The sequence below is a fragment of the Tyto alba genome, unplaced genomic scaffold (assembly GCF_018691265.1).
Source record: "Tyto alba isolate M040663 unplaced genomic scaffold, T.alba_DEE_v4.0 Super-Scaffold_7, whole genome shotgun sequence".
In the NCBI taxonomy this organism is placed as follows: Eukaryota; Metazoa; Chordata; class Aves; order Strigiformes; family Tytonidae; genus Tyto; species Tyto alba.
The window spans coordinates 40,144,152-40,165,748 of NW_024881328.1; the positions used below are offsets into that span (position 1 = coordinate 40,144,152).

General features: G+C 45.4%; 1 protein-coding gene across 2 annotated transcripts in view; it reads right to left on the reverse strand.

The window, feature by feature from the left end:
• ABCA12 (ATP binding cassette subfamily A member 12) overlaps positions 1-21,597 on the reverse strand; it is an 86,911-nt gene that overhangs the window by 7,616 nt on the left and 57,698 nt on the right. For both annotated transcript variants that reach the window (XM_033010732.2, XM_033010734.2), the window contains 15 exons: positions 21,254-21,414; positions 19,395-19,619; positions 18,274-18,412; positions 16,693-16,945; positions 15,359-15,445; positions 14,081-14,174; positions 12,434-12,561; positions 11,452-11,539; positions 9,946-10,051; positions 6,424-6,478; positions 5,753-5,930; positions 3,731-3,846; positions 2,963-3,122; positions 1,332-1,600; positions 457-667 (listed from right to left, as the gene is read on the reverse strand). In XM_033010732.2, the coding sequence (XP_032866623.2) occupies positions 457-667; positions 1,332-1,600; positions 2,963-3,122; positions 3,731-3,846; positions 5,753-5,930; positions 6,424-6,478; positions 9,946-10,051; positions 11,452-11,539; positions 12,434-12,561; positions 14,081-14,174; positions 15,359-15,445; positions 16,693-16,945; positions 18,274-18,412; positions 19,395-19,619; positions 21,254-21,414 (2,270 nt within the window). The remainder of the gene's footprint in view (positions 1-456; positions 668-1,331; positions 1,601-2,962; positions 3,123-3,730; positions 3,847-5,752; positions 5,931-6,423; positions 6,479-9,945; positions 10,052-11,451; positions 11,540-12,433; positions 12,562-14,080; positions 14,175-15,358; positions 15,446-16,692; positions 16,946-18,273; positions 18,413-19,394; positions 19,620-21,253; positions 21,415-21,597) is intronic.

A 21,597-nucleotide genomic window follows, 5' to 3' on the forward strand; every position in this document is an offset into this window, starting at 1 on the left:
CTTTCCCTGATGGGAAAATACAAGCAGATCAGCCTGACTCACTGTCTCCCATGCAGTTTAGGTGAATGTTCGTAACTGGACAAGTTCTGCTGTCTTCATTTGCCATATGGTAACCCACAGTGACACCCCCCCCAAGCCTGAGCTGTGCTAGGTACTGTACAAACACAGCATGGAGACACTTTGCTCTGCATACAGCTCAATCACTGTCTCATCCACTTTCCCTCATTCTAGGGCCTTCCAACCGTCACTTGGTGTCCCAAATCCACCAGGAGCCTTTCGTCACTACTGTAACCCCAAAAATCAATAAATAAGGCAAAGGAGGGAAGGAAGAGCAGAACAAGCCGTGACAGCTGTGCTGGGAGAGCCGCAAGGACTGGGAGAGAAGACGACAGTGGGACTGTGGATGTTTCAGTTTCCTTGCCCAGGGTGGAAGGCGTGGCTTTTCCCCTCGCTTACCTCTCCAGCAGGAATCCCAAGGCTGATGTTTTTCACAGCCACGATGCGTTTGTGAGGAAGGTGGTAGATCTTTGTGAGATTCTGGAGCTGCACCACGTCGAAGTCAGCTTTGCCAGACTCCACCCGGCTCCTCTCTGCCTGGACGTCCCCGTCCTCTTCAGCCGCGGGCGGCAGAAGCGATGCTTTGCCATGTACTCGGTCAAACAGGAACCTGCGGGGAGAGCAGAGGGGGGGCCTCACCCTCTGGCAAGCAGACAGCAGTGGGCCCGTGTGCTTGGGAGAGATACTAAGCAGCCTTCCTGTGAGGTCCCAGGGCATGCAAAGAATACTCAGATATACACACAGTTTCTATTCTCTTCTGGTATTCGCTCTGTTTAGGGAATTGAAAAACCCAACGTTCTCTTTCTGCCTATTTTTTTATCCCTTTTTCAGCAAATATTCTGAGCTGGAGCAGGTCCTCCCTTGCGGACGCACCAGTAATACAGGTGACAGAACTGTTCTCACTCCTCCCTGTGTGCACCCAAGACTCACATGTGTGCAGAGGAAGACTCACATGGAGGGGTTTGTCAGTGGACTGACTGCTCTTACTGACCAGCTGAATATCAGCTCACCAAGCCCAGAGCCCCAAAACGAGGGCCACAAGCTCAGCCAGCAAAGACTGCCAAGGGACTCTGATAACGTATACCTCTATTAGTTAATACTCTAATTACTGGTAGGTACCGGGACTGCTGCCAGAGAAAACTTACTCCATGTTTGCAAAGTGTCTCGGAAATTTATGGGTTTCATAATTGACAGTGACGGTGTGAGAGCCCAGAATTAAACCACTGAGCGCTGGCTTGGTCTGTGTTCATTGCGAGACTCCAGATGTTACTCACTCTAGTATGTTGTTCCAGACTCTCTGAATCATCCTGTCATGGACTGTAAGACGAATGGCAAAAAACACGGTGCCCTGGATAAACATGGCAAACAGCTTGGATGTGGTCTTGTCCAGCTCAAAGGTTTTGTCAGGGTAGTCCACTCCATAGGCTTTTAAGAAGCCCAGCAGCGCCTGATCCTGCGACAGTTCAATCAAGCCATAGCCAAAGCAGAATTGTGGGAACAGAAGGAACACATGCCTTAAGTTTTCAGCGAGATCACGCAAGCCCTGAAAAAAAAAAAACAAAAAACAAAAAACAAAAAGCAGCACAGTCAGTCACTGTTTTTATTCATGGAATAAATTCATAGGTTTTACTGTGGGACTGAAGTATAACAATTACATTGGGATTTGCTCATGTCTCAGAGCAGAGATAAATTGAGAGCAAAGAGCTCTGGAGACAGCTCGTTTCACAGGCGCAAGGTCAGAAAAGTCAACAGGCAGCTCTGAGGTTGTGATCACCCATAGCGAACAGCAGCCGGTTCCCAGTGCAGCCCCTCACTGCTGCTCCAGCCGCCTCACCCTCTGCACACAGCAGCCCAAAACCCAGCCACGAGCCAGAGCTGAACCTGCCACTGAGCTGCACCGTGTCTCCCAAAACCCCACAGCTGCCAGACCAGCCCGCTCCCCCGGAGCACTGTCCTATCTGTTCTCCTTGGACAAACATCTCCAGAAAAGACAAGATTTGGCTTTAATAGATCTAATAAATTTCCCAGTTAATTCATGGCAAAACAGCCCAGTGTGCAGTCTCGCACTTAAGAACTCTTGTACATAGAGATTCGGTACCTTTCCAGCAGAAGAAAGGATTAGTGCACACAGCAAACTGGAGAGGCAGTAAATTAGCACGGAGAGAAATGGACTCCCCACCACTGGGGCACGGAGGGATAAAAGGTGATCATAATTGCACATCCCTAAAATCCAGGGGGTTGCTAAACAAGCACTGCCCAGCTAGAGAGAAAAATCCAGCCCAGCTATTGTTTTACAAAGCAACTTGCCCTTTATAAAAGAGGAAAACTAAATGTAAGGTATACGTTTTCTCCCCGTGATTCCCAGGGCTATCTCAGTTTAAGAGAAGGCTTTACTTTAGGGAATCATCACTGTCTCGAAGGCATGTTTCATCCTCACAGGGAGGAGATGATTGCATTACAGATCTAGATGACAGCCAGCCGGTGCTGGGCTTAACGCAGCACATGTCAGACTCGGGACAATGACATCTAGCTGTCACTCTCCACAGTTCGTGCTGCAAGAACTCAGAAACGGTTCAAAGTCCCTATCAACTTTTTATCAAACATTTACACCCCTCTCCTGCCTTTCTCTGCATCGGCAGTTTTCTGCCTCTCTTTTTGTATTTTCCCCTCTGTCACCACTATTTCCATCTTTGCTGGGGGGGTGCAGATTTACAGACAAGCAAGATTCATATCTGGCTCACGTCCTATCTATAGGGAACCCCATTACTCCTGCGACTAGTGTCCTCTGCTTGGTCTACCTCAAATATCTTGAAACCAGCCAGCTGCTAAGGGCCTGATCAAAGCCACCAAACTCAACAAGAAGCCTCTTGTTTCACCGAGGGTTTAGTGTTAGTAGGGTTCCTACCTGGTCCGTAGCCTTTTCCTGGGAGAGCAGAAATACAACCGAGTGCGTAATGATGGTATTGATGCCAAAGAACAAGTTGACACAGACATAAACGATGAAAGCCATTCCTGTTTCTTTGAAAAATCCAGCCAGCAGGTACATCCATGAAAACGTTGCATACCTATAAATTGCCAACAGTGCCAGGAATACTACAGTAACTCAAAGTACGATTGAAAACAAACAACTAAAGACCTCAGACAACATAACAGTTCTGCTTTGGCATGCTTTCCATATTACAGGAGTTTAAAGAAGGAAAAACGCTTTTGCGTCTGTTAGAATTTGGAGAAAAAGTTTATGATACATACTTTGAACATGGAGCCCTGACTGAAAGCAGAGAGACTGGGCCTGGAAGATTCAAAGCCAGGGAGACAGTTTTGCTAAGTTTTCCTGAGTTGTGCTGCTGTGCTTGTTTTTTTCCTCTCTGATTTTGAAACGCTCCTATATCCTGAACTTTGCAATAGTTCAGTAAGCATCTGCTTACAGCTTGGGCTGTCACTGTGACCTTGAATATTTCATACCCTCACGTGGAGTTTGCTTTGAATAAAGCAGGCATGACAACAGCAGTTTAGCTCACTGCTCCTGGAAGGAGCAACTAGTCACCATTGGTAAAGTGCATGTTGAAGAAAAAAGCCCACGTATTCCTCCTTTGGATCTCAAATTGGAGCAGCCTGCAATATCCAGTTCCTCACTCTGCGCAATAATATTTAAGTAACTAAGCTCCACACTTACCCAAACAGTAACAGCAGAAGAAATACTGCCAGTAAGTTATTGTTGTTGCAGAAAGCTGGTATTTGGAAGGATGAAATAACTCCTATTGAGAGTCCAATAGGGACCATAAAAAGTACCTGCAAAATTGTATTAAAAAGATGCTATTAGGACAGTAGCTCTTAAAGCATTTTTCTAGAACTATGCAGAAGCAACAATGCCAGGTCTGAATCTGGTCCCACAAGTCCAGCTCGGGTTTTCTAAGGGGAGCCAAATACTGGAGGGGTCTCAGTCCTCCTGAGACTTTGGGGAGTCTTGCAAACTAATTCCCACAAAGCCACTTTGAATAGGCTAAGCCTCAACATTCAGGACTGCGGGCAGAAAGTGCCTTAAAAAAAACGCTTGTGAATGAAAAATACCCCTTTGGGGTTTCTGTTAGCCTTGCAGTCAGACCACTTCATTGTGCCCTGTAAATCTAGTCTTTATAATGTTGAGTCAAGCCAGGGACCTACTGTCTGCCTTGAGAGCTTCCTCTTTTCCCAGCTTTGGGATTTAACAGAATTTGCTGGCAGGGATTCACTGAGAAATATCAAGTTGCCGAGAGCGCTGGATTAGTTTCAGCCCGCTGAATACTGATTGTGGCAAGGGCTCTGGGGACCTTTCCACAGGCTGATTTACAAATATGCAGTGCTGGGGAGAGGGCCTGGATGAGGGAAGCAGACACAGGCCCGCCCCATCCTCACCCCTGTGCTGCGACTCGGGGCTGCTCTGCCAAGCCAGACTGCGGCCACGCTGCCTTCAGACCCCTTCCAAGCCCCTCCTGCGAGGCAGGAGGTACGCGCGCCGTTGCCTAATCATACCAGCCCCTATAAACAGGCTGTTCAGTGGTGAGCAGAGGATCGTTAGGACTGCTTAGTTAATATGCGTCGGCGTTACCAAAACGCCTCGTGTGCGGGCTGTGCTCTGCAGGAAGAGTGGAGGCTGGCATTCCCCGAGGGATTTCAGCCCTTAGCCCTCGCTGCATCAAGGAGGGCTGGCCACCCAAATGCCCCCGAAGATTTTGTATTTTCAGGAACTGCTGGTATCACTGGGATTTTAGGCACTAGCAGAACCGCATCAATAGGAACGCGTTGGATGCTGATCACCATTACAGCATAGCTGGCAACGCCAAAGCTCACGAGCAGAGGCAGCCTGCACTTGCAGATCCCTACCTGTGGGAGGATTTGACATTGTGCACCGAAGGTAATTCATAAGACACAAAGCACTTTAGTCTGCAGACGCCGTGCACATTTATTCTCTTAGCCCAGCGATGCTTTCCAGCAGTGCTATTAACCCTCTTTACCATGAGGAAACTTACCTTCAGGGAGAACAAGGGCATGCCTACGCCACGTAATGCAGCACAGTGCTGGGGAGCTCAACTATCTATAGGAACAAGGTGGTAAATCTACACAGCGCAGTGCAGCACTGTAGAAAGGAACTTGCTCAGGTCCTGGAAGGCATATAGCTGCATCAGTAGCTTCCCTTGGCTTAAAACCCTTTATAGTATATAATCTTAAAGAGAGCATTCAACCTAGCCATGGATTTTCATCCAACAGGGGAGTGTCAGCTGTGAGATGTCTGCGAATGTCACACCCTGTGCTCCCAGGGTTTCCAAGATGGCCGTAGCCTCAAGCCCCAAGGCCTTACCCCAGATGCATAAAGCCTGCACGACAAATAATCTAGCCCTGCAAGCTAACAGAAAAGCAGCTTGCTGCTTGCATGTTAAAATTGAAATCAAGCTCTGGCCTGTTGTGTGTTGCTCTCATATAAATGTGCCGAGTGTTTTGCATACACTCGAGAGAGAAGGAATGCCTTTGCTTAGCAAAACCCAGTGTTGCAGTTCACATTTAATAGTCTTCAATGCCTTGGAGAACAATTACTACATAACACTCTTGGTAGTAATAATATGAAGAAGTCCAGGCAACCAACTTTAAATAAAGAACTTTTTTTTTCCCCCCCTCCTGCGTAATGCTACTCTTGGTGCATTTAAGAATGTGAATTATTTACCAGATCATAAACGAAGTTAGTCACCCAATAGCTTGTCATCCCAATGCCTGAAATATGCTGCAGTTGTTTGGCTTTGGTTTGATGTTCTTTTACCACGTAGAGCACAAAGCTCGCCGTTGTGATAGAGTAGCCAACCAAAATGGACATCGAAACTATGATGTCGAGTAAACTGTTGAGCCTGAGGAGAAAGTGGAGAAAGAGGTATATGGTGAGTCAAAGTGGCAGATTTCCTTCGCTGCAGGGGCAATTGTTTAGAGCTCAAAAGCAAAGAGGTCTGGATTCTGCACCAGCATCTTTTGCAGATGGCAATTACACCTAGCAAATGGGACTCACAGCACTGAGTCGCAGCGCTGTACCATAGCACCGACTGCAAAGGACAAAGGGAAATTTATGTAATTATTATTATTGTGCCAAAGCACAAAAATGTGTGATGCTGTAAGTGACCTCCAGATCTATATGGGATCCTGCAAAGAAACCCTAACAGGAATCAGGGGCTCTGTTGGCAAGCAGGATGCTATTCATGCGTAGAGGGAATGAAGACAAGGAAGAGAGCAGTTTCATCATTTAGAGGAAGATACTCAGTAATTCAGGCTGGTTTATGGTTTCCAAGAAGCTGGTTTGCTCCTTTTCAAGCTAAACAATTCAAGCATCAGCCAAATTAATCTTCTTACATTACTTGTTCTTGACTCTGTCCTCCAGGATATGGATGAGCTGATAAGAAAATACCTACAAAAACAAAAAGAAAAGAAATTGAAGTTGCGGCTAACTTAAAGCTTCCTTCACCAGTTCCCGATATTGACAGTAACACAGGAAACGGTGAGTAGAGAAGAAAAGCAGATCAAAATCTGGTCTTTGCTCATCTGGTCATCTTTGTGTGATCTTGGGCAGGGTTTTGAGCATCCTCATTTTCACCCATGACTTCACTCTGACGCACAGCAGTTCCAAAATTCAAACCCTAGGCCTTGTTCCTGCAGCTATCTGGCTGACAGCATCATTCACTTCAGTGAGAGCACTCCCACACCTAAAATTAGGCACATGCTTGTGCATCCATGTGTTTTAGGTTGGATTCCTCAACACTGACAAATTCAAAACTGAGTAATATGTTTCATTTTAAAGCTGCTTTTCCAATATTGGCATCTGTAGAGATGCTAGCATAAACCCAAGTAAGCTACAGACATTTTTGCTCCCAGTTTGGCAATGAGTTGATCTTGAACTATTCTGTCATATGAAGCTAGGAAAAAAAAAAAAGTTCCAAAGGAACTAGCAAAAGTCTAGTTACTGCATTTGTAAGCCCAGTGCGATGCTTTCAAAAAATTTCCCTTAAAAATGGGTTTGTATCAGGCACAAGCTGCAAGAGAGAAATCTTCTGCCCATGGGCAGATATCTTCGTAAGATTTAGTTTAGGTACTTCTTTACCAAGGAGAAGATCTAGCTCAAAATATACTAGTATTGTTCATCACAGTGCATTTGCTTCGTTCAGAGGCAATTTGTGACTATAAAAACAGAGTTTTCTAACAAAGGGAGGAACCGGGGGAGCTCTGGTGGGCCAGTTCCAACCTCCAGTGAAGGTCTCTGCCTTGGTCCCATGGAGACGACAGCCCAGTCTCTAAGACTCTAGCACCTGAGAAAGGGCTTAGGCTAAGATACTGATGTGGCTAAATCCAAGGTTCTCAATCCATATTTAGGCACCTAAGGAAATACCTCAGTTCTCAGAGAGTGCTGGAAGACCTCGAGCTGCTATTAAATCCAGAGAGATTTGCTAGAACATGCCATCTCTGAAATTTAAGCTCCTTACAGCCAGGTGCCTGACTTTCAGCAGTTATAAGAGGAAGAACTATTCTGGGCTATTTCCCCTACAAATGAGCACTCCGACATGGGGACCAGAAATGAGGAGACTGTGGGTTTAGCTGACCACATGCCATACTGAGCAAATATATTTGAAAGGGAAGATTTCCTAGGATATTCATATTGAAGGGGAAAAAAGCCCTCAGTCTTGTCATCAGTGAGAGAAATGGAATTAAAATCTTGGGCTGCTGATAAAGCCACACAAACAGCCAGGAAATGTTTCCCTTCTCTAAAAGACAGACAGAGAAAGAAAGATACCGTCTGTCTAATCTGTTAATACTTCACTATAAAGCCATTTTCCTTTACTGAAGCTTAGGCTAGAAGTCAAAATTTCCATTTCAATGCTTTCTCTTTTTTGTTGGTTGGGATTGAGAGAAGAGAAAGCACAATATACATAAGTCAAAAGCTATTATGACTTGCTTAGTGATGGGGTAAAAAGCTTTTTATGTATTTTTTTAAAATATACACAGTCTAAGTCAAACCTCTAAGGCGGGACTGGCACCTCTTTCAAACTGCTGAAATGGCAACACACTTTTATCTGGCCATTTCAGTGGTTCTTAAACTGTCATTTATTCGTCACAACAACAAATAGATTGAGCTGCCAGAAACATACCACACAGATCGTCTGTTCAATTGTATTTCAAACTGGATTTACACTACCCCAGGGGAGCCATCCTAGTCCATTCATTTTATTTCCCCCATTCTATGGTTTGGATCATTAGTGGGAAGAGGAGAATTATCTGTCTGGTCATATACTACTAAGCATTTCTTTCCAAAAACACATAAGCAGCAGGACAGATGGAATAAAAACTGCTGCTATTCTTTCCCACTGAAAATTGTTATTTTGCTGGTATAAAGCTTTCCCGGTGAAAACTTTCTGACTGTTCACATGAGCTTCCTGCCTTTGCTCTTGCTACAGCATGTGTTGGGAATACAGAGACAGGGCAAGAAGCTTCACTGCTTAATAATTCAGCTGCTCTGGGATGCTCCTGCCGCTGGAAGCGCCTGGCTCGGGTCTCCTCTCTCTGCACCCGGGCAGAGGCTGCAGCTCTGCGATATGCTCTTGCAGCGCACACCGAAGAGCTTGAACCTTCTGACCGGGAGGGCATTCTGCAAATCTCAAAGGCTTGAGCCAGTGGGCATTTTCGGATAGCGGCGGGGACGAGGCACGGGTCGAGCTTGTTGTGAGCTGAGCTTGTTGTGCAAGGAGTTGCAGTGCATCGGTGTGTGGAGGTGGGAAGACAGGCATGCTGTTTGGACTTGTAATCAGCATTCTGCTGTTTCTTTAATTCACGGCATGACACTCAAGGCTTCAGACCAGATGCCTTTTCCATTATAGTTCAATTCAGACACATCAGTGAGGAATAATCTTATGAGCAAAGAGACACTGTCACCTATTGCACTGTCACCTGGAACAGCAGGCCTCTGAAGTGAGGGGGGCTCGGCGTGACCAGGACATGGCTGGAAGGGCACCATTCATCAAAGAAAATCAATCTGTAGGGCATTTCTGCACACGACTGCTACTCTTGTCAGATCCCATAAATCTCTGTATGAGATTTCTCAAAATGCCATCACCATAAATCTTTCTCTTCTCCCTGCACCCCCTCCATCTCTAGAGGCAGGCAGACATACACAGATATGTTTGTGCCCATGCTGCACCCTTCACTGTAGGCATGAACCCTAAATGGGTTTTATCCATAATAAAAAAGTGGCTAAGCCGTGATAGGGTTTATCAGCAGGAATTTGGGTTGCTGCATTACATTACCAAGGAGAAGCTATGAGAACTGATAACCCCAAATGGGCTACTAACACTCCCTGGAATCTGTGCGTGCCGTGTGTCAGAGGAAAAATATAGCTGAAAGTTACGTTTCTCACTTAATCTCACTCTCTCTCATTCTCATTCAAACACAAACATACACATACCCACACATCCGGAGTTGCTCCCAGCAGAAGGGTGATATATTAAAATTTACTAATCTAAACCACCCCCAGAGATGACCTAAAGTAGCCTTTCTATGCATAACTAATGGACACCTATCAAGAGACAGCTATTTCAGTACCATGATGAGAAGCAATAAATCAAACCGCAACCATTGGCATTTTTTGGATGAAGAAAGTGTTTTATGTAGGAGCTGGGGTCCTCCCTGCCCAGCTCCCCTGAGTCTTTGACTAAGACAAATTAAATATGTGATTTATTCATGTTTTTCAATTCTGTTTTTAAAGCAATTGCATAATTGGGAATAAAGAAATGGCCTCATCGAAGTCTAAGTGTTGTCATCAGTTTCAACAGAACCAGAATATTTCCCTCAAAGGGGAGAAATTATCTGCTCATGCAAAGGGAGACTTACCATATCTGGAAGTCTCATTTTTTGGCAAGTTAGCTCGAAGAATGAAGTTGTTCAGGCTGTTGAGATAGGCTGGAAGGCTGTGATAACCTTCAGGATTATACCACACCTGCACACAATTGAGAAATTGAAACAATTTGGGAGAGAAATTGTTACTGATAACACTTTGGTTTGTTCTGCTTCACAAATGAATCATTCCATGGTTGTTATCTGAAGTCATAAGCTCAACAAGTCAAAATCCAATGATTAAGCCACATCAAATACTGAATGGGTATAAAAGTACATTTCACTTTCAGCACAAGCTGTCCCATCAGCTTCATTTGCCTTCTGGGAGAGAAGAAAGAAGCACTAGCTGGATGCGTGACAAAGTGTACAGAAACTCATTTTCTTCCGTGTAATAAGTTGCTCAGATCTGATGAACATCAGTAGTGGGGACTTCCCAAAGAAGGCTAAGCAGACAAATGCCTAATACCCCTTGAAAGCCAGGGGGAAAAGGTTGCTTTAGGGCAAAAAACAGCCAGCTGTCACCTTCTCATTCAGCAACAGCCCTTCCCTCCCCAAGAAAACTTTTCTCACCTATACTACGATTAACCCTGAGGACCGAGGGGAGAAATCAGATTACAAGACATGCACTTTGGGGGGATTTGCCTTCATCTACTTCAGGCACTTCACGGCACCCAGGTTGGAGGTGTAATTTGCCTACCAAAGGGCACAGAGCCTAGGCTATTAAGGTGAGAGGCTTAAACACAGCCCACAGCATCCACCTTTGCACATTCCCAAGTCCCGTGTGCTCAGTGATCTCATTCTCCTTGCCTTAGCAAAGCAAGGATTGGATTTTGCCCTGCTTCCAACACTATCAGTTTCCAGGTATTAAATCTGATGTGATAAGAAAATAGCTATAGCTTTCAGATCTAAGATAAAGCTGTAAGATTGGAGGGGTTAAAACATCTGCAAATTCATTATATGAGCTCTGAGTGTTAGTGAAACAAACCACCGCTATTCCGTTTTATTGGAGCCACCTCTGAAAAGAGCACTGCTCTTGCAAGAACACTCTCCTGGTAGCTAGGTTTTGCAATGAGATCACAGGATCTTGTCAACAAACTTGCATTTCCCTGCTACCTCAGATTTCAGCCTTGGTACGTTTAACGCTGATGTGTTACAACATTTTCACTGAGAAGAAACAGAGAAATGGGTATATCGGAATGTACCTGCTCTAGTTAAGGTACATACATTCTCTCATGAGATAAAGGTGCTAGTAATTGATTTTTTCACCTCTGTATAAATAAAATTATGAGGGCAGAAAAATTGTCCTCTGCTAGCAAGAGATGTCAGACCAATGAAGAAAAATGGGGAGAGAAAAGGAAATGAGCTGCAAATCATCTCTTCCATGCCAAGCTGCAGATTTCAGAGGTTTTTGCTTTATTTTCTGAAATATCCCTGAACTCAATGTCACTTCTGCTGGGCCCCACACTTGCCATGTGCTAGGATGAGCAGATGGAGGTTAGTTACCTTAGTCAGTGTTCTGTTGGGGGGCACTGGCCTGATATCGAACTGGAGATCTGTGGTCAAAGGCAGCCCGAAGCTCCAACCACCATACCTGAGTGAAAACCAGAGAGAAATGCATCGCTACCCTCAGTCAAAAGCTTTAATAACCCGTGGCTGGTACATGTTAGCATGCCACTGTCACCCCAGATAACTTGAAAGAACTTACCCCAATCTGTAGTGTGTGGCCAAGCCAACACTGCTGCAGGAGCCCTTATTAGGGGGGGAAAAGGGAAGCAGGAACGTGGCAGCACTATCACAAAACTGTGCTGAAAGCCTCCATTTGAGGAACATTTTGGAGGAGTGTGGGCTCCTAACCCGCTTGCCTACCACACTGGAATAAGATGGCTGTTTCTTACCCAGAAGATGAGCAGCTCAGTTTAGATCTATGGCAGATGAACATATTCCTTGACGACCTTAATGGCAGGCTATTTTTGCCCCAATACATGCTGCGTGGCTGTGTTGCGGAGTCCAGACACACTAACAGATCTAACAGCCCCATGGTGCAAGAAAGCGTGCAATCTCTAATTTCACTGGAACGGATGCACTCGTTTAAGTCAAGCACACACCGAGACTCTTCAGACAATCAAACTTGGAGGAAAGCCTCTCCCCAGGGTTTACTTCATGAGAGGCTGTGTCAGATTTTCCTCTTTTTGAGAATTTCTGAGTCAGACAAAGGCTTGTCTGCAGATCCAGCCATCAACGGAACAGGTGATCGACAGGTTATCCCTAGGCTGCTACGATCGAGCAGAGCACTTGCATGAACCTTTAACTCCATGATTGCAGGACATTTTACCTCCTTTCACCAGATTCACAGAGACCATCAGCAGAGACGCCCTTCTAAACCCCTACTGCACTGCCACCTCTTCAAGCACAGTGGATATGATATGTATAAAGAGGCCGCTCCCAGTGCAATTCAGAGGAGAAGGACTGGAGATTTATGCTGTACCGTTTTTGCAGGAAGTCTCTGGTAGTTGCCAGAATGTAGGTCTCCACATCATGCCCTGTAAGGTTATACAGTGTCCGTGTGGAGAAGGTCCTCCTGTGTGGGGGGGTGTAGTTTGTCGGTGGACATGTCTGAGCAGAGACAAATGAACAAAAATGTTAGCAGCCGTGTTTTAACTAAAAACTAGCATATCAGGCAGGCAATGGCAACATTCTGGTCCTGGGACTGATTCCTACAGAAGCTGATGATTTGCAAATCAGGGTGCCAAGACACACGGCATACATCCCTGCATGCTGTCCTGAACACATTTAGTGAGGTGCTTAAAAACAATCTTTGCTTAAATCTACACTTCAGTTCTACTGACATCAGTGAGACCTTGAAATGTGCTTCATGCTACGTAGGAAGATTTTTGCTGAATTAAGGCTGATCTTTCTTAGCAGAGCATCAGAGTGACTGCACAGACAACTGCAGAGGGCAAAACAACTCGGCCTCAAACTCTCATCTTGCATTTCACAGCAGCTACACACCACATTTCTGCTTTACTGTCAGTCACCGAGGATATTTTCTGGAGCTTCAGAGAAACCTTGGATTAGTCCTGAACATATAATTTAACATGCTGAGGGTCAAAGTCACATTGACTGTTTCGTAGGGTTGAAGTGGCCTACCAGACAGCATGCTGGCTGCTTCTTTCAGCTCATCCATAACAAAACCCCTGGCCTCCCCTGTTGTGTATCTGTTCCTAACTTTGCATGAGAATACACAAAATAGCTACTTTCACGCTGAGGAACACCTGCCTGCACCTGCTAGAGGTGAGAATTAGCTTTGAACATTATCCTGACTTACTGGAGAAATTATGCCAATACTTCTAATGATGTGAAATTGATTGTATGTCCAGAAAAATGCATAAAATAGCTGCATTTTAAGGAATGACTAGGAACACTGAATTAAGTACAGACTTTATGTTACAAATGGCATCATGCTGCACTAGGAGCCTGATTTTCTACTGGAAAAAAGCTGAAGACAGGCAAAGAGCACTGGAGGAATGAGAGCTCAGCTTCAAACTGGACTGTAAAACTGTAACATCCTTGGGGCAGAATCTGTCTTTTCCCCATGTGCATGTAAAGACACTAAGCCCAGCAGTGCCCATATCTGGTTCAGTATGTACCACCATAATGCAAATTAATATTATTAATCATCACTATTTACAATATGGAGCAGAGTGAAAGTAGATGGATCTGGACTTTGCATAAAGTTAAATTCTGAAGAGCAAACAGCAGTAATAGCCGTGCTTTCATATAATGACAGCACTTGTATAAAACGCGACTGTCCTCTTGAATACATGTTCACCTCTGCTAAATGGGACAATCATACAACATTCAAAAACACCATTAAACCTCTTCCCACCATGGGAAGCAAGGCAGATATGTTAGCACGTTAATCTTCTGAGGACACTGTTTCCTTTCCTGTCCCCAAACTGGTGCAGACAGTGGTTATTCAGTGTACAATATCAACAAGGCCGAAAAGAGAGAGGAGGAATTTGAACACTGAGTTCCCCTTAGTGCCATGCCTGCCCACAAAACCACTCCCAACCTACAAGACCCCCCAGCTGCCCCCCCAAAGCCTCCTCACTTTTGGGTTTATTCAAATTACCTGGATGCCATCTGTGCAGTTGCAGGCAGAATACTTAGTTCTCTGGTTTCCACTGATAATCCATTGGCCAAGCATGTCCTCCTTCAAACACTGCCTGAAAATGAACACATTTTCCTCTGAGGTTCTCTAGGCTCAGGTGTGCAAACGATGCTAATTGCTGTCATGTTCAATGACAGCGAGGACAGCAGTGAGTAGCTTCAGCAGGAAAGCAGACCTTGTCAGCTCTGGGCACCTCAGGGAATACCCATCCTCCCGCTGCCTTCAGTGCCTCTCAGCAGAGAGCCCTCGCTACTGCTCTCTGTGCCTGGATTCGCTCAGCTGATCAGAAGGAATCCAAACACCACTTCATTCCCACAGTACACAGTGTTAGGAGTTGGCACGCAAAGGCCAAAATCACCTTACAGTGCAGAAATAAGGGCTATTGTCATGGCAATAACTGGGGGGTCCTGAGATGGACTGTATTGACTAGGCAGTAAATACTCACTATAAATATTTGCCTGCAGATATGTGGCACGCAGGAGCATGCAAGCCCGCTCAGGATTTTACTACCACTTCCTTGAATATATATCTGCAGAGCCCAAAACAAACCAGCCCTCAAGGCGCAGCTTTTAGATACAGCTAACAACAGCTATGCTGAGAACTTTCTGGGTGGGCTCGGCGTTCTAACTGGGATTACTGGGGAGGCAAGGACTTCTTCCCTGCTACGAGAATAGCTTGCCACCACCAAAGCTACTCCCTTACAACTCACAGTAATAAAGGAGTCCATTTGTGGTGGTGCATACTGCTCGAGGCAAGCAAAGAACACCAGTGTCAAGGTCCAGGGACTGTGTGGAAGTCCCAGTCTTAGCCTTAAAGCACAGTATAGTTTCCTGTCTTCAAAACTATCTCCGATTCTGTGCTGGCAGACACAAGCCTTTGCTCCAAGCTGCACGGGAGCCCCACGGGCTCTTGGCAGGGCTGAGGGCTGCTTCACATCAATCATGACCAGGCAGCTCCCTGCTCAGAACCGACTTGCATCCCACCAGATCAAATCCGTGAGCAGCACAAGCTTGTGCCTGCCTGCAAAAGGCCAGTTAGACATCTCCTAATGAGCTGAAAGAGTCTGCAAGTCAATCTGAAGAGAGGCAGGAGATATTTTTCCTTCTCTGCGTGTGGCACCAATGTATGAAAATTCTGCAAATGATCAAAGGTGGTTATTAAGATCTAGTGGCTAATAGCGTTATGTCAATTCTCCCGCAGATTCTGAATTTAAATGGAGGAAAACCCAGAACTACTTACGAATTGCTTTCATTCATGCATGTGTTATCTGTTCCAGGGAAAGCAAGCATTGAAGCGACTAAAGCATCTGTGGTTTCATTGAAATTCCTAAGATTTAACAAAGAAAAAAGAAAACAGGAAAATGTTCAAGGTACTTCCACTACCACCGAGCGGAGGAAAACTGTGCCTGAATGAAACAGGATTTATTTCAGATGATAAATAAATGATTATTCATGGTGCTAGCCATGCAAATCACTTAAGTACAAGCAGTACATGAGGACAGTCACATGGGTTTTAAAAGACTGCTCATCACTTAGAGCCACACAGCTTCTCCAGTGATTTGCTGTCTCTAGACCTAAGCAAGATACTGAAGAACTTATGAACAATCAAGATTCTGTTGCCAGGAAAAAAGCATCTACTGCAATTTTCAGGCACTACTTCCAGCCATGACTCAACCAGCTCTCTCATCTGTGATGTCCACTTGTTCTCAGTCATTCAAGTAGATGCTTCTGACCCAGCTCTCTAGCAATGATCCATCAGGAGAAGTAGAGAACACTAGGAACAGAGGACTCAGACATGCAGTTCTGGGTCATTCCCACATCTAGCGGGGCTGAAGGGGAAAGGCATGAGCAGCCCTGGGAAAGAACACCTAAGAGCAGACATGCTTGCTTTAGAGCTAAATCTTATATTCCTGACTTAAAACTGAGAACCACTGGGGAAAGCCAGCAGTTCACATCATGAAACACAAATTGCAATCATTTCGGTAGCAGGACTTTTAAGCACAATGAAATAATTCAGTGGTGACATCTTAATCACACTGAAAAAGCGCCTGCCCTTCAAACTGACTGTGTGCTTTGGAGTAGCAGGGCCTGGGCAGGAGAGCATGTCCTGTGCTGACAGAGAGGAGGGCGATGCAGACAGTTCACAAGATGGACAGAATTTGATCCCAGAGCTGTAATGATGGAGACAACTGATGTGGGGGTCTCTGTTTTACATCGGGGAAAGAGTACATATGTTAAGAAAAATCACTATGGGACAGTATGGCTGTCACAGGGCTGGAGGACTCCAGTGGGAAACACAAAGAATATTCCTCACATATTTTGCAGTTAATTCTAACTGAGAAGTTGCTTTTGTAAAGCTTTCTGATTGCTGATCTGAGCCAAGCCATCTCCCACAGAGATTCTTTAGGAACTCGGATTTCCACATGTTACCTGCGTAACATAACTACACAGATAACACAGCTACATGGTATCTGCAGAACACCTTTCCACTGAGCATGCTTACAAATAATCCTAGTGGTAAAACTGGCTCTTTATGAACAAATGGGTTTAAGGATCACAAAGAACGTGACTTACCCAAAGAAGTCTGCCTGGTCAGATGTGCCGTACAGAGAGGGGGAAAGAATCAGTTCAGGATATTCGGTCTCCTTAGTTCTCAGAGTCCCAAGTCCCATCGCAGCCATCACAAAGAGGACTGGGAGGATGACCTGAGCAATGAAGCCTCTGACATCCCGCCGGGTATGGTGGAATCTCTTAATGAACAAAGCTGATGTCTTCTTAAGCAGCAACGGCAAACCCTGCAGGCTTTTTGATCTAATCAGCAGCTGATCTGGGTACAAAAGAAGAACACATTTTGTCACGGATCGGGATTTGCGAAATGCGGGGAATTGATGGTTATAGTACCCAGGGAGTATATTTAGCTTCCTGCACTCCTTTACAGACAGTAAAAACTGCCACGCTGGAACGTACGCAAGGGTCGGGCTTGGGACATTTTGGCTCAAGTCATAAGCCCATGTAACACCAGGGCTTTTTGTTTAATGTATACGTGTAGTGAACACATTTTGAGATCTTGAAAGAGGAACATAGGCTTCCGGATGCAACAAGTTATCACCTACTCAGCTGCAACTTACAGGGGAAATATTATTCTCTTATATTTGCAAAATGAAAATTTCCATAACTTAGAAAGCAGGTTCTCAGACAAATCAGTAAGAAGATTAAACCTGAAATAAGAAAACAAGGCACATAAACCAGTTGATCTTTTGCATGGACAGGCTTGTGGTATACTACAAGTGAAGCCAAATCCCGTACAATCTATTCCTCTTTATGAAATATTAACTTATATAATACAACATGAAGCAAATCCTTTTCAGGGCTCTCACTAGGGGTGACACAAACCACTTCTCTACACATATGAGTTCCCGTTTACAGTAACATTTACAGTGCAGGTCAGCTCTGAGAAGTGAGTACAAAAATATCTCTGCGTTGTCCCTTGGATGCCTCCCGCACTATAATGCTATATTTACAAGTACAAAAAAATGTTTCTAGTCTGAGAAATCATTTCAACTAGGTATTTGCTCGTCTTCAGGCTGTGCCACCTTTTGCCGCTCTCAAGCCCTCAGAGATACTGGTGTAGCTTGAATCTCTTCTGAATGTGAATTTATCCAACTGTCTGGCCCTTTGAGCTGTTTTACCATAATGCAACCGCTCAGGCACAGCAAAAACCAGCAAGGAGGACCCAGCTCAGAGCTGTGCTGCTTTTGCAACAGGCTAAGGGGTTTCCACAAAGTTTCTCTCCAATTCTACTAGTTATGTAGAAATAATCCTCTACATCAATTACAGCAATTACTTTCAGAGGAATACATTTGCTCTTTCACCCACACACTGTATCTGATTAGATTAAAACCTGGATCAATTTAAAGGAAGGTGGATGCAAACAAAACCCCTCTGTAATTTATTCAGTGATTCAGACTATTCCAAATCGGTGGATCTAAACAACTGTTGAGTGCTGTACTTCTAGTGATTTATTGGTTTTGGGATTCCTGGTTGGGTGAAATGTGCTTTTCAGCAAAGAAAGAAGACATGGGACTCAAATCAGTCCATCTGTCACTTCTTGCACCTGCGACAAATCTGGAATAAAACCTGGAGGTAATTTAGTACCTTCTCTTTCTGTGAAGGTATCCGTGCTCATAGACATTTTGTCACTGGCAATTTGACCACCTGCTCCAGGCAGCTTTTGGGGCAGTTCAGCATCTTCTTGCTGGTCCCTTCCTAGCTCTTTTGTCAGATTGAGAAACACCTACGGAGCAAAAAAATATGAAGGAAGAAAATTGGTCCAAATTACTCCATTTACCAAAACAATAATCAGAATCCACTCTCCTACTTTGTAGCCGTAGTTGGTGCAGCAACCGTGAACTACAATCCTCTTTCTGTTCCTTTTGTGTTGAAAGAGAAATTAACTTTAACTTTTTTCAATATAAAATTGTTGTTGTCCAGCTCCTCATCACCTCCTGCCTCTCTTCTGCAGCAGCAGTGGAAACTTAAACCTTTGCAGCTGCCCCCTGGACTGACCTTGTCCTAACACCACCTGCTATGTGACTACTGAGTAGGTGTAAAGAAAGCTGCAGTTCAGCTCAGGCCCTACGCTACTCTACTCCCTTCACACCCACACAGTGAGCAGCGCCCAGATGGATCTCCCTGCATGGCACAAGGGAAGAAACAAGGGAGGGCTGTTTCCCTGGGATATTTTCCCCACTAGCCTCTGACAATCCCAGCTGCCTCCATGCTGGGAGCGTGCACAGTCGTGTCACCCAAGCTGCATGTGGTACATGCTGTGTAACTCATTCTTGCTGCCTTAGGAAAACATTTTAGAAGCAAGCAAGAATTTCTGAGCAGAAGGGTAACAGTCTCCCTCCCTCCTTTCTGCAAGTCAAGGATCATCACTGCTCATCATTTGCTTTTTGTTTCTGATGCAGCTACGTTTGTGTTTATTTGACCAGAGATGGGCAGAAAGGCGCCTGTGTTACTCCGAGATGCACCAGGTAACTCACTTGTACAATACAGCATCCACGCTGAAGTTCATCATTTAGATGGTTTGCTAACTCCCTCCCTGTTGACTGCATCTGTAGACAAACCCAGATTCATGGAGACCAGGAGAATAGTTCAAAGAGAAACACATCCAAAAAACATGCCACCGTCTAGCCTAGAAAGCAGAGCTAGCCAGTGCTGTGAAGTTAATCTCCGTAACGTTTCATCAAATTGAGCAGATCCTGAGCTCATACCTCTTCCACAGTTGTGTTTGAAATCCCGTAGCAACCAAGGTGGAGGTCACTTAGGCTGGTATCGAGGGCTCTGAGAAGCGCCTGGTAGGCCCCTGAGACTGTGGACTTGAAGGGGGGAAGCACATACACGAGCTCTCCGCCAATATCCTCCTTGAGATAAGCCTCTGGGAGGTGGGACTGGATCAAGGATGTCACTGCTGTGGTGTCACACTCCTCTATCATGTTCTGAAAAAGGAGGAAAACATCCTGCAGTCACTGAGGGGGCTGTGAGGTCAAACTTCCTACCACAGGATTTAGCCCAAATGCTGTTCCAGAGCATAATCAGTAGGTGATCTCAGTCCAGGTATGCAACATTTCAGGTTAAATATCAAAAGGAGATGAAAGTGGGTTTCTGGCCCTTGAAGAGGGAGGTGTGGCACTGTGCCCATCTTGGCCCATCCAAGACCTCGCTGGGCTCCCTCTGTCTACAGGGATACTGGGATTGGGCTGAATCAACCACTTTGCACTAGCTAGAGGGTTTGTAGTACAACAGAGAGAAAGCCTAGCCACAAGAGAGCTGACACCTGAACGGGGCTACCAGCACAAATACGCTCTTTCCCCTATGGAACAACAGGACTTGTACGTGTGTCTTTTTGCATTTTCTCTATCTACACTGCCAGCAATTTGGAACAGGGGCTGATCCCTTACGGTATCTGCACGTTATTCTGTGTGCTGGGGCTACCAACAGCACTGTGATAAATGCTACCAAGAGCAGAGTTCCCCCCCTCCTTGCAAACAGAACATTGTGCCTCACACCAGACACTATCGATAGACTCTTCCCATCTGCTGCTTCACACTCTGCACCCAGCCTTGCCTTTAACCCTCAAGGAGACCCTGTTCTTTTTCAACAAAGCAGAGCACTGACATTCCTGTTCTCCGAGGGCCACGGCAGCTGGGCTGATGGCCCTGCTGGAGTGCCTCCCTCTGCTTCAAGGGAAGTGGGGGCCACACATTCTGGTAGAATCCCTCACCGAGAAGCAGCGTGCTCACAGAGGTCCTCAATAGTTCTTTAGTATCACTACCATCCTTGGATCTGTCACTCAGCTCCTGATGATATAGCTGTGAGTGCCTGCATCCCTGAACAAGCCTTGATGGCCCCCCTCGGAGATGAAGCTGCTGAGAGCTCCAGCTCAGCTCCGCGCAGGCTCGCAAACAGAAAAATCTCTGCCCCCAGCAGTGCCTGCTGCGGTGACCGTGCCCACGGGACGTGAAAGGGAGCGAAGGCTCGGCAGGGAAGGGAGGATAAAAAGGACTGCACCGTGCACCTGGGATACAGGAGGCTCAAGTTCAGACCTACGCCTTGTCTATTAGAGCTGCAAGGCTTTGTGTAGAGGGGCTGCAGCTAAGACTCCTGTGTTTTGGGGAAACTCTCCATAATAGGTTGTCTTTGTGAAGGAAACTTATTTATAAAAAACGCATGTGGATTCCAGTATGGGACAGGCAGAACAAGCCAGGCAGCAGAGTGGACTGGAACCCTGTTCTCTCAGTGGTTGAGACATATGAAAAAATGATTTTACTGGCAGCTCAAGGAAACAGTCCAGCATATTCTTGAACCTGTGTGGCCAAACCCAAGGGTTTCAACCCAAAACACATCCCAATTTCACCCAGGCATAAAGTGGTTGCATAAAGAAGTTATTCCATGAAAGTGAAATTATACTGGAACAACCATGCCACTTCAGCCATCGAAGACTGAGATGAACCTTCTGCAACACGCTTCTTTTCTGTGGGACACTATGATGTGCCTCCTTCCTTCCTGTCATACAACTGATTCAGTTTCCTACCCAAGACACCAAAAACTTAGGACCAACTCAGACGCAAACCTTCTTTTTTGTGAGTGTCAGGTGGTATCCATCCCCAAACGTTTCCTTGAGGTAGAACGGCGAACCACAACATTTGAGCCCTCCATGCTCTAGGAAGGCGATTCGGTCACTCAGAACTTCTGCTTCATCCAAGTGATGTGTTGAGAGAATGATGGTTCTACCTGAAAAACACAAAGCTGGTGTCAGCCACCACAGAATAAACACACGTGACGACATGAGACAGGTGAAAGCTATGCTGAATAGGGGGACACAGAGCATCAGCTGTAAAAATCGACTGTGCTTTTTTTGTAATTATTATTGAAATGGGATGAAAGGCAACATTAGAGAGAAGTTGAAAGTTACTG